The sequence below is a fragment of the Trachurus trachurus genome, assembly GCF_905171665.1.
Source record: "Trachurus trachurus genome assembly, chromosome: 7".
In the NCBI taxonomy this organism is placed as follows: Eukaryota; Metazoa; Chordata; class Actinopteri; order Carangiformes; family Carangidae; genus Trachurus; species Trachurus trachurus.
In genome coordinates, this window is record NC_139901.1 from 18,311,325 (window position 1) to 18,325,404 (window position 14,080).

Consider the following 14,080-nt stretch of genomic DNA (forward strand, 5'->3'; position numbering starts at 1 on the left):
GTGTACTGCGAGGAAAGTATTTCCCCATGTGCTGTTCACAAGTTGTCCTCACAGTGTGTTTGAGTGCATGTTTGTAAATGTGCCGGGGGTCTGAGGGTTGGAGCGATGGCGGACTGGAGATCAGCACTTTGTAGTCAGGTATTAACACCACGTTGCCATACGCTTCCAGTCAGCCGTTCTCTCTCCAGTTATTAGATTGTGTGTAATGTTAGTTGGTAAACAGTGTTCTCCAAAATCTGTCTTCATTTGACCTACATACCTTGATGGAGGTATAAATTAAAAAAATATTTCCTCAAGGGGAGAAAGAATCACAACAACCAATGAGATACTGCTCACAGATCCGTTCACCTCCTGCGTCTGAGAACCTGATTTATTAGTCCCATTCTGTTCATGAGTTCTGGACCCAGAAAACTGAAAACAGAAGTCTTAAAGGTACCATGTGGAGCTTTCTTGTATACAAACAAAAGTTAGTGTTACTTTTACAGGCTCATCAATCAAGGAGGACTCTGTCTCTTCAGAAAAATGCAATTTGAATTTCATTTGAAATAATTATAATTTGATACAATAATCATTTTCTAGTTTAAATTTTTATGTTCAGTTTTGGACGCTGCATTTTAGGTTTAAAGATCTGCGATAACATCAATGTCACAAATGTTGTTGTATTAATGACATAATTATAGGCAGGATTACACCCCACATGTTGTCTCTTAAATAAAATGTTGCCATAAACGGTGCATTTTAAACTCTGGGAATGAGGACTTCATTCTTTTATTTTGTTTTACACACAAAGTTCAAACTTGACTTATTTTTTTCACAGAAAGATCAACAGTGTTGCATTTCGGCTCTCACACTATACTAACATTGTTGTGGCACATGGACTGACAGGTTCACATATTTTTGAGACAGTTTTACCGACATGTCCATATCTGCCACGGAGGCAGTGTTTAGTGGTTGTTTAGCGGTTGTAATTGCTCCTTCAGGGAAAAAAATATTTTAGGAAAACAATACCATTGAATTAAGGATTACAAGATCCACGGTTGCTGCAGGGTGAGTAGTGCCACATCCTCACAGCGCTCGTATTTCAGCTGATTTAGATGGCACTTCTCCCCAAGACATGGCCCGTGGATCTCGTCGCTCGTCTTTTCCATTGGAATCCAAACATTCTTGTGTTTTGTTTGCTCTCTGGGTGTTAGCGACTACGACCATCAACACTGGGGTTGCAACTTACTGACACCAATATGTGCCACATAGGTTTACCCACACGTGCATTTTAGTTGTGGTAAATCACAGCTCTCAGCTTTTGAGATCAGGGTCGCCAATCAGCCACCAAAACTGAGCAGATATGTATCTGATATATATCTGCTGTTATTCTCTTGGAGAACAGAGAGCTTTTCTGTCTAAACTGGTTTGATGAGTTACCTTTTTACGCTGTTTTGGTCGTGTGCTGAAGGCTCCGGAGGTGAAGAATAAAGTCAGAAGTCCTTATTCTCTCAGTGTCATCCTCAGGTTGGTTGTAGGGCACTTGGAACTATGGCTGCATCAAGACAAGCATTACACCTGCAAGAAGAAGTGGAAGATGACAACTGAGGGTGCTTTTCATTTCACAATCAAATCATCCTTCTGTCTGTCGTTTTCTCTTCCTAATTGATGTGTCTTCTATTTTTCCAACCAAGTATAGATGAAATCCCAATCTATCCCAGTGATGAAAGCTTCAGCAGAGTGACTTCAGCCTAAATCCCAAGCCAATACAGAAATCAGTCAGTACAGAGATGTTTAAATCTGTACTGGATGGGAAACAGAAGAAAAGCCTCCTTAGAAGGGTGTGGTGGATGACTTGCAGAGGTGGAGCCTGCATGTTATTCTCTACTGGCAAAAGTTTGTGATTTACCTCATGAGACGTTGCACATCCCTTGAAAGACAATTTAAAGACCTGTCTGTGATTAGTTTCAAGAACAAAGGAAATGGCGTGCTCGACTCTTGTATAAAGATTAACTGGGTGCCGGCTCAAAAATCAAAACAAGAAAAAACTGAAATTTCAGCACTCACGATAGAAACTTGAAACATTTATTAAACGCACAGCTGTGCATTTAATAAATGTTTCAAGTTTCTATCGTGAGTGCTGACATTTCAGTTTTTTCTAGTTTCAAGAACATTATGATTCTTGAATGTAAGCCTGCAGGTAACCTGGGGGCAACTGTGAACCATGTCTGATGTCTGCAGAGAGCAAAACAAACGGTACCGTCAGGTCTGTCCTGTTCAACTTGTCCACGGCTCTGAGAGGTTATAGTTATGTGACAATGGTCGCGCTGTATACTAAAAGATAATACCAGCAAGCTTGCAGTAAAAATTGTGCTATGCTAAAATGTAAAGCAAGTCTAAAGTTTATAATGTACTCTATCCTCATTTACAGTTGCATTGTCTGTACTAGATTTTATGGCAACCAAACTAATAATTGTTGAGCGGCTTCGGACAAAACTGCAGTACTGTGGCCAAAAACTGGTCCGCGTAGCAGTATTTGTCCATATAATGGTTGTCAATAGATACCAACTTTCTTCGTCCAAAAAGACACACCAAAAAACATCCAAATACCTCCATAGTGCTCGTCTGTAATGTCCCTCTTGTATTGAAGCCCCGACATGAGAAATTGTTCCGCCGGGCGTGATTTGCACAGGAAGAGCAGTGAACCGAGACACTGGGAGCTTCCGCTACAAACAAGCTTAAAATATAGACTTATTTAATTTTTTTCAGAACAATTTCTCATGTCGGGGCTTCAATACAAGAGGGACATTACAGACGAGCAGTATGGAGGTATCTGGATGTTTTTTGGTGTGTCTTTTTGGACGAAGAAAGTTGGTATCCATTGACAACCATTATATGGACAAATACTGCTGCACAGACCCCCCCGTAACTCAGAGAAGGCACGGAGGACTCTGAAAATGGGGTGAACTATCCCTTTAATAACTGTTTTTTGTTTTGCCATGTGGGGTCAGCAGTAAGGAGCTGTACACAACACTGATGCACCATCTTTTGAGTATATAGTGAACGTGTACACAGTCCAGCACTTACAGAACAACATAATTTGTTTGTGTTTGCTCTCTGACAACTCCTGAGGGAAATATCTGTCTTCAAAGTGTACGTGACTTCCCATAGCTTACTTATCATGCGGGATATTTACAAGTGACTGATGGCATTATCTGGTAATATATCGGGTCAGCAAGTGCAGAGAATCCCACCCCTGCATTGTGGTGCAGGAATAATGCTCCAGTCAGCAGCGTCTCTACAGATGTGCAGCACTTAGAAGAGTGTCGCACTCTGCTTCTCCTCTCTCGTGTTTCCACTTACAATGAGAAACTGTGGCAATCACATTTACTACTAAAAGATGCCTAATGACAGAAACATGACAGTTGAATTGGGAATCATATGTATGCATGTGAACATTTTCTGCACAGTATTCGACAGGAGTCAGAATGGCATTTTAGCCGGGAGCTCTTATGTAACCTTTTTACATTACAAGGAAATGATACAACTCCCTGTGTTGAATTCCTGATGTCAAGTTTTAAATGACAGTGATGACAAAGATGAAAAGCCTTGTTCAGGTTCTTCAACTGACAAGAATAATAAGAACAAGAATTACTTTATTAATCCCCGAAGGGATCAGCACAGGTGAACACATGTTCATTTTAATCTTAAAATAACAGTTCTGTAGTGTGACTACTGGATTCAGAGCAGTGCTCCAGTTAAAGTTAAAAGTCTAACCAAGAGGATACACAGCACTTTTGCCCCAGGAGAATTCTTCCTGAAACAGCTGTTGCCTCACCTACAAAAAAGCCTGAGTCACCTTTGCTGGCAAGTAAATGAGTAGTTTAAAAAACTTTACAAGACACATTACCAAAAGTATTATAGGAAAATTATATTACAAGTAGGCCTACTGCATGTTGCCCTGGGATACTGTACCACATTGGAATAGCATATGGCAAACGACATGTATGTTTTAAGGAGAGGAGTTAGAATGAATTAAATTATTTTGCCATGAATATGATTTTTTATGCATTTAAAAGAATATGTAAAGTATCATATCTGTACACATTAAGATTTCATGCTGGAGATGAAGCCACAACTTTTCTATTGCACTTCAAATAAGTGGGCCTATAAAACTCAGGTGGCACTGCCAATTAATGAAAACGAGGATGAGGTGTCTTATAGTGATGAGGAGTGACAATCCAGCAGGGAGAAAGAAAATCACTTTTAAATTCTTCATAGGCACTTCCATACTGTTTTTATGTATCAGTTTTGATGTGATAACTCTCTTGTGTGGATGAGACATGTTTGTTGTGTGTACACGTCAGGCTGCTGCTCATAACCAATTGCTCTTTGTGTGATTATTAAAGTTGTTTTGAATTTGAAGTGAATTGAAGATGGAGATAAGGATGAAGATGAAAGTACCACAATGGTAGAAAATCAACAGGAAGAAGTCCAGAGTGAATTGAAATGAATGACGAAGATTATCTGGTAGAGCAAGAACACAAGAAAAAGGGCCCAGATGCAGACATGGGATGCAGAAGGTATGACAGTAACTTTAGGCAGCTGGAGCATCCAGAGTCAAACTGAAGTCTACAAAGGGGGGTGCGGAAGAAAAGCACAAAGAAACAACAAAGAATAATTCAGGAGGGAGTAAACAGCCTGAAGGAAAACAGGGCGAAACGCACAAACCGTACTGACACGGACACAGGGAAGAAACAAAACACAGGTGGGACATTCACGGGTGAGACACAAGTAAGAACCCACAGAAAATAAGAAAAGATACTACAAAACAAAACAGGGAAAAAATGAACACAAAAACAAGGGGAAATCTAAGTTTGTATTCAAAGTTGGTTTTATAGTAGCCTGAGCAGACAGCTAGAAATGTTTTCTGGCAGAAGGTCAGCCTAACAAGACTTTGTTAATTTTGTCAATTTATTTCTTCGTTGTTGTCTTGACAATTTGTGTTGGATTGGTTTGGGGTTTCAGTCTATATGTCTTTGGGAGAGGGCTGGACATTGGTTAAGAACACACATTTTTAAAAGAAACAACAAAAAAAATCAACCTCAGATGTTGCTGTTATTCTTCATTAGTTTTGGTCATGTGATATTGCATCCAAATACCCCCATCTTTGAAGTTGGTGGCCACCAGTTTTTTTTTTGTTTGCCAAACTATTTTATCCCAGAGCCTCCAACAACTGTGAGCACTGGCTCACTTTTACACTGAGCTCTGAGGGAAACCAGCCAGGCATCAGTCCTGGGGAACTGTGAGATTATGTAGTAAATGCAGGGTGTTTAGCTGAAAGCTTTTGGCTTAGTCCCCGAATGGCATACACAGGACCCTGTCACCATGAGGAGAAAGCAGGGGAGGTCTTACCGTGTGTTGCTGTGAGCCAGTTGTTATCTTCACTTCACAGGCCTGTTGCATTGTGTCACTCACTCAACTCGACACTGCTGGGGAGGCAAGAACAAGGGGTTGTTCAAGCTGATATGAGACAATTCCGTCACTCTGACAAAAGTCTGCGGTGAATTTCAAGAAGATATAGGTGCCAGCTGACAGAAAGGGAAAAAAAGCACCAACCTGCACTGACACAATGTGGGAGAAAAGTTTTAAACCCCCCAAAATAACTTCAGAGAAAAACAATTTAGAGGAAAAATCGACAAAAACAGGTTACCAATAAAAAGAAAATGAATTAGGCTGTAACTTCATCACATTTAAAAGCTTGTTCGTCTCATTAATAACTTGACAGCTACAGACTCACTGACTAAAACTTGACCATAAAATGAAGCACTTACCTGAAATCTCTCCAAGACTTCGACGTTGCTTTTGCCCCGTTTTCAATTAGTTTAATTTGATGCGTAATTTGGGGGTTTCTCGTTCCGGTGTTGTGCGTCCCAGAAATGCGTGCGCGTCACCAGTGGGAGACTTTTTGGCAGAGAGAAATTGCTGCGGGACCTTCTCCTCCGATGATGCCCGTGCCATAACTTTGCCTCTATGTGCGGGCCGCTCTGAGTTGCATCTCATACCTCAGCCCCTCAACATCGCTTGGCTGCGCCGAGGAGCCGCAGAAAAGCGAAGCCTTCGACGAGGAGAGACACGTGACCGAGACGTAGCAGTGAACCTCATCTGAGGGCTCAGGGGGAGAGAGAGGAGAGGAGGAAACACCGGAGGCACCTTCATGCAGCTGCACGCCTCCTCCAGCCAGTCGCGCTCCTTGTCCGTCCACACTGTTGTTTTACATATAGTGAAGACTGCATGTGTTGCTTGTTTATTTGTTTTACTTTAAGGGTGGGTGTAAAACGTAATATACAGTTATAATCTCCTCGATTCTGCGTTAAAACGTTCAATGTAAAGCAGATCCATGTGTTTTTCTGTTGTTTTTTGCGGAATATAATGACACCAGAGTGACATTTGTTGATAAATATCATCACTTTATTATTTTTATGCTATTGGGCAATTGCCTGGTGTCATAATAATATTCTGCATTTGTTTTACACTTTGTCATAAATGATGTATGAAATTGAAAATGAGTGGTGGCGCAAAACGTGTCCCACTTTGACCTTTGACCATCACATTTTCATCATTTTATCCTGGTTTTGTTTTAAATGTGAGCATATTTCCTGGTATCACCCTCACCGGGACGGGACAGAGAGATCCGTCGCCTGCACTGAGGCAGAAATAACCGGGACTGCGGTCAAAACACCGGAGCCACCGCAGACCTGAGTCGCGTCTCAGTCTGGGAGGCGGTGCGCCAGCAAGATGCGCTGCGCTGCTCTGCAGAGAGACAGCCATGTGCTGCAGTGAGTGGGATACACGTGTTTTCTGCTCAACATGCCCTCATCCAGACAGGAGGGGAGTCTGCCAGCAGCGTGAGGACAGTACACACCGAGGCTTCACTGCTACTTGGACCCACACACGCTCCTCAAGACATTAAACCTATGATCTTACTGTCATGCATGACCTCAGTGTGAATGATTGAAACCTGTTTGTTCGTGTGAGGTGCTCTTATGTCAGGCAGCTGCCAAAGAAAATTAATCGGTTATCCACGAGACACTGAGCAAAGGAGAAAATAATGAATACTTAACACAGAGAGGGGCAGCGCAGAGTCAAGTTAAAGTTTATTAAGCTTTGTTATTCTGTGCATAACTGCCTTGGATTGAAGGGTAATGTACACACACAAAGAAAACACACACACGCACGCACGCCTGCACGCACGCACACACAGCATCAACCATATGAGACCTATTCAGTACACAGTGTCCATTAAAAAGCATCACTGATGAACTAGAGTAGGTTCGTTTTCTATAAAAAGAAGGGATTCACACTCCAGTATCCAACTTCATGAGCAAGCTCTCTGGTTCAAATAATGGGTCAGAAACAAAAAACAGTCAACACAGCAGAAGGAAGCTGCAGATTTCTCTTTGACACTCAGATTGTGTGATCTAATTCATGTGTTTGCTTGCATGTACATTTCTTTACAATAAAAACTCCTCAGAGTCCCAGTGTCTTCATGAGGCTATCTTGTGAACTGCTACTGTGATGGTCCCGTGACTCCTCACCAGGATGTTTCTACAAAACAAACAAAACAATATCATAACACAAACACCTGATGGACAATAATTGTGCAGACAGAAATAGATGAGTAAAAACTGGCAACGTTTGACCAAAAAGCCACATGGTGATCATTTTAATATAATTATTACAATAATAGTGATGTTTTCATTTCTGTTTATTATCATCATCACCGTCATCATCTTCATGGGCATCAGTAACAACACTACGAAGGCGGCTGTTTAAAGAGAAGGAACATCTGTATAAAATACTGGACTAGACTCAAAACTGTAATTTACTGTAGTTCAAACCTACACTGAGATAATGCATCAGCACCAGAGTATTTCCAGTAGCTTTTGATCACTAAGAACAAAAATAATCTGATGGCATCTTCTTGGTGATCACTCAGATTTAGAGTCAGTTTTTACAGAGCCCAGAAGGTGGCAGCAGAGGCACACAGATGAAAAAAAAAACTGCTCTGCCAAAACTTTTGATGTACTCAACTCTGTGAGTGTTAATCAAAACGAGAGAGAGAAGGGAGGAGAGATGAGAGTCAGTCAAGCACAAAAAAAAAGAGACAAAGGGTGGTGTCAGTGCTCAGTTGCTCACCCCGACTCAGACTCCAGGCACACGGTGGGAGAGTCCGTTGGGTCTTTGGTCAGAGCTGCAGCTTGCTTGGACAGAACCGACACAACGCCGCCATGTTCATCAGACAGGGAGCCGCGGCCTGTTGGTGGTGCAATGGAAGAAAATGTCACTGAGCAGAACTGAGGAAACAAAACACATGATGAAACTTTTTCCCCCATCATCCATCTCATTTGCAATTTCTGTTTCTTTCAAAGGTTGAAAGTTACATTTAATATTTGAGAAGTCCAATGACCATGTTTTTGATTTTAGAGTTAGAGATTTTTGAGTGCAACCCATAAAACTCCACCAAACTCCCAAACAAGATCTCACGTGTGTATCAGGTCTGATTTCATGTGCTGGTTGTCAGATTATTGTGATTTTGGACTTCCTTTATTGCATCTGTCCGTCCTGGGTGAGAGATCCCTCCTCTGTTGCTCACCCTGAGGTTTTCCAATTGTTTTTTTTTCCTGTTAAAAGGGTTTTCTTGGAAGATTTTCCTCAGTCAAAGTGAGGGTCCAAGGGCAGAGGATGTTATGATGCTATGTAAAGCCCTTTGAGACAAACTTTTTGTGAAAAAATGGGATATACAAATAAAATTGCCTTGCCGTGCCTCCTGTCCTTCAGGTGGTAGCTTTATATTAAAGAAAATAGAGCACAATCTCTGACAGTCCAGTTTTGGTCGGGATGTTCCTGTGTGAGCTTGGTGTATGACCTTGTTCTGGACGTGTTGCAAAAACATGTTGCAAATGATGCTCATGAATACGACACACCGTTATTGTTTCTATCGAAAAGTAAAGCATTTCACTTTGCTTTAGAAAATGTATCTTTTAATTCAGTAACAAGAAATTATCAATTTTGGGTTAGGGTAGGATTACAGTTTTTCTCAATCGCTTTGGTGCTATTCTCAGATCAGAATGAAAGTTCTCATAACTATTAGTTCAACCTCCACAACATGTAGTCATTTGTCCACATCATAGTAGCAGTTTCTCCTTCCTCTGAACAAATTGCAAATACTTTTGGACATGTATCAGTTGCTCTCATACAATTCTCTGCTGTTCTACAACATTATCGTTTGTTTATGTCATGTCAGTCAAAATGAACTATACTTTTGAACGCTGAATAGTCGTTCCCTATAAAACTAATAGTCCTCATTTCATTGCTTGAGTCATCACATACAAAATTGTTGAACTAGTTTTCAAAATCTGTCAAATTAATTTTAAATGTTGGGAGAAGCACTGTGAATTCAATTATTCAAACATTTACAGTAAGGAACCACAGGTATGTATGGTATTGGACAGTAATTCAGCACTAAACAATCTGCACTGCTGTCATTGTGTCAGGCATTACTGTAAGATACAGTGGGACAAGAACTTTTTTACATTTACATTTAGACTTACAGCTTCACTAGAGAACAGATTTACTGTATTGTCATGTATTACAGCAACCACAGTAAAGATTTCCCATCTTTACAATACGGTACTGTACTACAGCATTTTACAAGTAGGAAGCACTTTGACAGTATTGTTTCAATCGCTACAATTGACAGAGTGATGTAGATGAAAATGTGACTGGAACGTCGTGTGCAGGAATGATTTACAGTACTCTGTAGGTTCAGTTACTATATGTACATAGTAAGAGCATATGCAGTAGAAATGTGAAACCTACATATTCAGTATCTCCACTAAATACAGTAATGTCTAACTGTAGTTTTCACATGGCTGTACAAGTAGTGTATAGTGCTGTCTTGAGCATTTCCAGGTAGTATCATCACTTTTTGCATTGGAAAACACTTAGAGAATAAAGTGTCCTAATGAAAACATGACAAAGCCATTTGACTATCTTGTTCATAAACGATGGTGTCAGGACTTCTCATTTTGACGACACTGACAGTTTCATTGACATGAGTACTTGCTTTTGAGGGATGGACAATCCATTTTGAGCAAGTGACGCGCTTTTGCAGGTCATCCACTAGGTTTTGCAGTTTGCAATAATTGTTCTGAGAAATGCACTAACTGTTGTGCAAATGTTAAGAGTGATGTGAGAAAAGCACCAAAGCGATTGAGAAAAACTGTAATATGATTAACTCTGGGCGGCTTATGATGCAGACTGACTTTCATGACTCCTCATCCATTAAAGCAAACTGTATCATTTTCGTACATGTGTGCAGAAGAGTAAAGTACAATTCTGTATCAATCTGCAGAAAGTCTCACTGATCAAAACTGATCAGCTGATTCTCGTCTTCAGCTAATAAACATTCTTTCATCATTTGGGCATCACATGCAAAATAATCCATTCAATTAACAAAATCTGTCATTCATTCTTATGCTATGAACAATAAATTGTATGATGTAATTTGTGACTTTCACAGTGAAAAAGCATTGATACGTTTTCACCAGTATGGCCGGTGACAACAAGACAACCGTTAATTTTGGTGGCACTGCCCATTAACCGACACAAATAAAAATATAAATGAAATGTGAAACTGTTTTTGCTTAAAAATGAGCCAAAAAAACAAAAACTGCAAGGCACTTAAAAGAGTTTCTAATTACTATTTTTTATATTATGTTTAATTCTCAAATCCAGGGCTGATTATTTCTGAGCAAGACAGTCACTCTGCTCTGCTGTAAGCCGAGGAGAAAACTTTCCTTGTATCCTACAACCTTTATCCAATGAATGAGGAGAGAGAACAGCATAAAGGGGCGCTCCTCTCTGTGTGTGCAGCCAAGGGATGCGCGTGAATGTGGTGGCGTAGGGACAAGGGCGGGGACTGCTAACTCCATCAGCTGACAAGAAGTTAGCCAAAACGACCGGATCGCTTACTTCTGCTTTAAGACTGGTGACGCAGATTGTTTAAATTGTCATATTTTTCAGTTTGCTATATGATTGGCTTTATAGCTGTATGTAGGTTTTAATGAGACATAGCATAAAGAAAACATGTAGTGTCTTCCTTAGAACTTAGTCTTGGATTCTGCAGTAAAAATGGGACATTACATTTTGGTGGCTGTGGTTTATACGTTTTCTTTTGATTTTACATGTGGTAAGTGAATCATGTTCTTGTACTGGAGAAATCAAATGTTTTCCTGCTCAGTATGAAATGATGTATTGCCTGAATGTGATGTTTTGAGACATGCAAAAGACATAAAGAAATGAAGAAACAAACAACAACAAAAAAGTAAACATGTCACTATGATTATCACTCACGGTTGTATAAGACAACACAAGCAATAAGTTATGTTATTGTCACATACAGTATGGAAAAGCAGAAAGCAAATTAACTCAAGTACTGTGTAGATTATTTAAAGGAGAAGGGCCTTTTTTTTTTACAACCTGGACCTTATTTCTGACATAAAATACGGTTGTTTACTCACCCGTATAACTTTGGTGTCATTAGGAGTCCTTCCGACGATATTTAGATCCAGCCGCGTATATGTATCCATATAGTGGGAGTGTTCGGGGCACCAACAATGTGCACTATAACGCATTATCTGCCGCGAAACTTCACGGCACACACGTTCATTTCACCAATATTTTGTTATGATTCGCTAGTGCTATTCCCCTTTGAATCTGGAGTTGCCTGTTATCGTCATCGGGGGTCTGTAGATTGACCTACTTACCTCTGAACTGGATGATGTCATCTCACGCAGCCACAGCACGCCTCATTCGGTCTGCGATGGTCGGCTCGTTTACCTGGAATTTGCTGCTGCTGGTTTTGTGCAACATGGCTGAATATTTGTCAGATTTCTACAGACCCCCGATGACGATAACAGAACAGGTTTCGTGGCAGATAATGCGTTATTTAGAGGCTACATTCTCTGTGCCCTGATCACTCCCACTATATGGATATACGCGGCTCTTGACTGGATCTAAATATCATCGGAAGGACTCCTAATGACACCAAAGTTATATGGGTTAGTAAACAAACTTATTTTATGCCAGAAATAAGGTCCAGGTTGTAAAAAACAGCACTTGTCCTTTAAGTACAATTTTGAAGTAGGGGAGACCTGGGATGGTTGTAACATTTTTGACATTTCTGTCCGTATCTTGGAGCTCTCTTAAGTCAGTGCGTTCAAAATGTGAGACAATGTGTCAGCTATTAATTGGCGTAGCTGTTTTCTCTGCAACACAAACAGAAAATGCATTGTTTAGTCTAAAACACAAGGAGTGAAATGTTACAATTCACCCCATAGTCTGGGTTAGTCGTAACACACCCTGGGGTCAGTGGGGTGAGATGTAACATTTTTAAACAAGTATTATGATAAAAAACCTTGATATTTTAAAGCTTTTTATTCAACACTTAAAATACTTTTTAACATAATAGGTGTGTGGATGTAGGTGTGTGTGAGTTTCTCCTATGTATGTTAGTTAGGCTACTGTCAGCCATAGTCTGATCCTGACATAAACCCTAACCCTTTTGTCTTTGTCTTTCAAGACCTGGGCAAACTGAAATTCAAAGAAAACTTAAATGCAATTAAAATTTGGGTTGTAGTAAGCTGTAACATTCTTCATTGTTGTTACAACTAACCCAGACCCTTGTAGCCATGAACTACCAGTTACCTTACAGCTTACAACTAAAACATTAGCACTAACAACTTGCATTAAAGATATCTACATACAGTAGACACACACAATAGATGTGATTTAAGTTTGACGAGGCCATCACAAAAATAAATGAAGTAGAAAAAAATACTTTCATGACTCAAAATTACTTTTTTCCTTCTAAAATTGTCTGTGTCTGCCACATGGTGCTACTTCCTCACATGTGGAAATAGGACTATACTGAGCATAGCTACAGAGTGAATCAGGTGATTCTTAACTTGTTCCTACTCTATGATTACAACAAATACTGTAGTTTTAAATACTCCATATTTATTATTATAAAACTGTCATTTCTGTATCACAACCTGTACCTTTGGTATTTTGAAAACATTTTACGCCACTGCTTTTGTACTGGAAAATTTTTCACTATTGCCTGCAGTGTATTTCTGTTGTATTGATACGTTTGCTAAAATATAAATAGGCCTACTAAGCGCTTCTTAGGCTGTTTATTTGTGGGTCTACTTGGGTTTGAAATGAGTTTACAGGAGCAAACGGAAAAGCTCCGTCAGCTGACCTCCGGTTTTACTCTTTCTTTAGTCAGTGGTCTGCTGTGAACACATATGATCTGATCTGATCTGATCTGGTCTGGTCTCTTTGTTGTAAAGCTCATACTGAATAAGTGTGTAGCTCGGTGTTTTCTTACAGCCCAGGTTGTGTCCTTGTTGATCCGTGCAGAGCACACCGACAACAGCTGGGTTCTTCATGCTGCCAAAAACACAAACAATGAGCAAAAACCGCCTCTCGCACCCCCAATATTTTTTACACCGGAACTCAAACACGGTCTGGTGGAGACTTACGTATCATCCAGATGTTGTTCGAGGGTCGACTCCATGATTAATCAGACGTAAATAACTAGAGAAATGCAAGTTTCACTGTTGTTATTTGTGTAGCTCTTCGCAGCTTCCGGGTGGAGTCACCTGATAGTCACATGCTCTACGGGTCCCCGCGAGGAACAAGCTGCACGAAGCGGGCTAATATACTGTAAACACGATGGATGGATGGATGGATGGATGGATGGATGGATGGATGGATGGATGGATGGATGGATGGATGGATGGATGGATGGATCGATAGATGGATCGATAGATAAATAAATAGATAGATAGATAGATAGATAGATAGATAGATAGATAGATAGATAGATAGATAGATAGATAGATAGATAGATAGATAGATAGATAGATAGATAGATAGATAGATAGATAGATATTTTTGCTCTTACCATTTGATATATAAGCATAATATAGGTGAAATTCAATTATTATTCCAGGCTTCTTCTATATGGTTA

The 14,080-nt window shown here is 40.1% G+C and overlaps 1 protein-coding gene across 1 annotated transcript; it reads right to left on the reverse strand.

The window, feature by feature from the left end:
- Positions 1 to 7,114: 7,114 nt before the first annotated feature.
- lamtor5 (late endosomal/lysosomal adaptor, MAPK and MTOR activator 5) lies at positions 7,115 to 13,732 on the reverse strand. Its single transcript, XM_083974884.1, has 4 exons — positions 13,590 to 13,732; positions 13,436 to 13,497; positions 8,179 to 8,296; positions 7,115 to 7,587 (listed from the first exon to the last, which is right to left on the reverse strand). The coding sequence occupies exons 1-4, from the start codon at positions 13,622 to 13,624 to the stop codon at positions 7,527 to 7,529; spliced, it is 276 nt and encodes a 91-aa protein (XP_083831010.1). The 5' UTR covers positions 13,625 to 13,732; the 3' UTR covers positions 7,115 to 7,526.
- Positions 13,733 to 14,080: the final 348 nt, after the last annotated feature.

Coding starts and splice junctions, on each gene's coding strand:
- lamtor5 (XM_083974884.1), bottom strand. CDS start 13,624: ATGGAGTCGACCCTCGAACAACATCTGGATGATAC. Junction 8,297..13,435: donor ACAAGGACACAACCTGGGCT/GTAAGAAAACAC, acceptor CACCACCAACAG/GCCGCGGCTCCCTGTCTGAT. Junction 7,588..8,178: donor TGCCTGGAGTCTGAGTCGGG/GTGAGCAACTGA, acceptor TTTGTTTTGTAG/AAACATCCTGGTGAGGAGTC.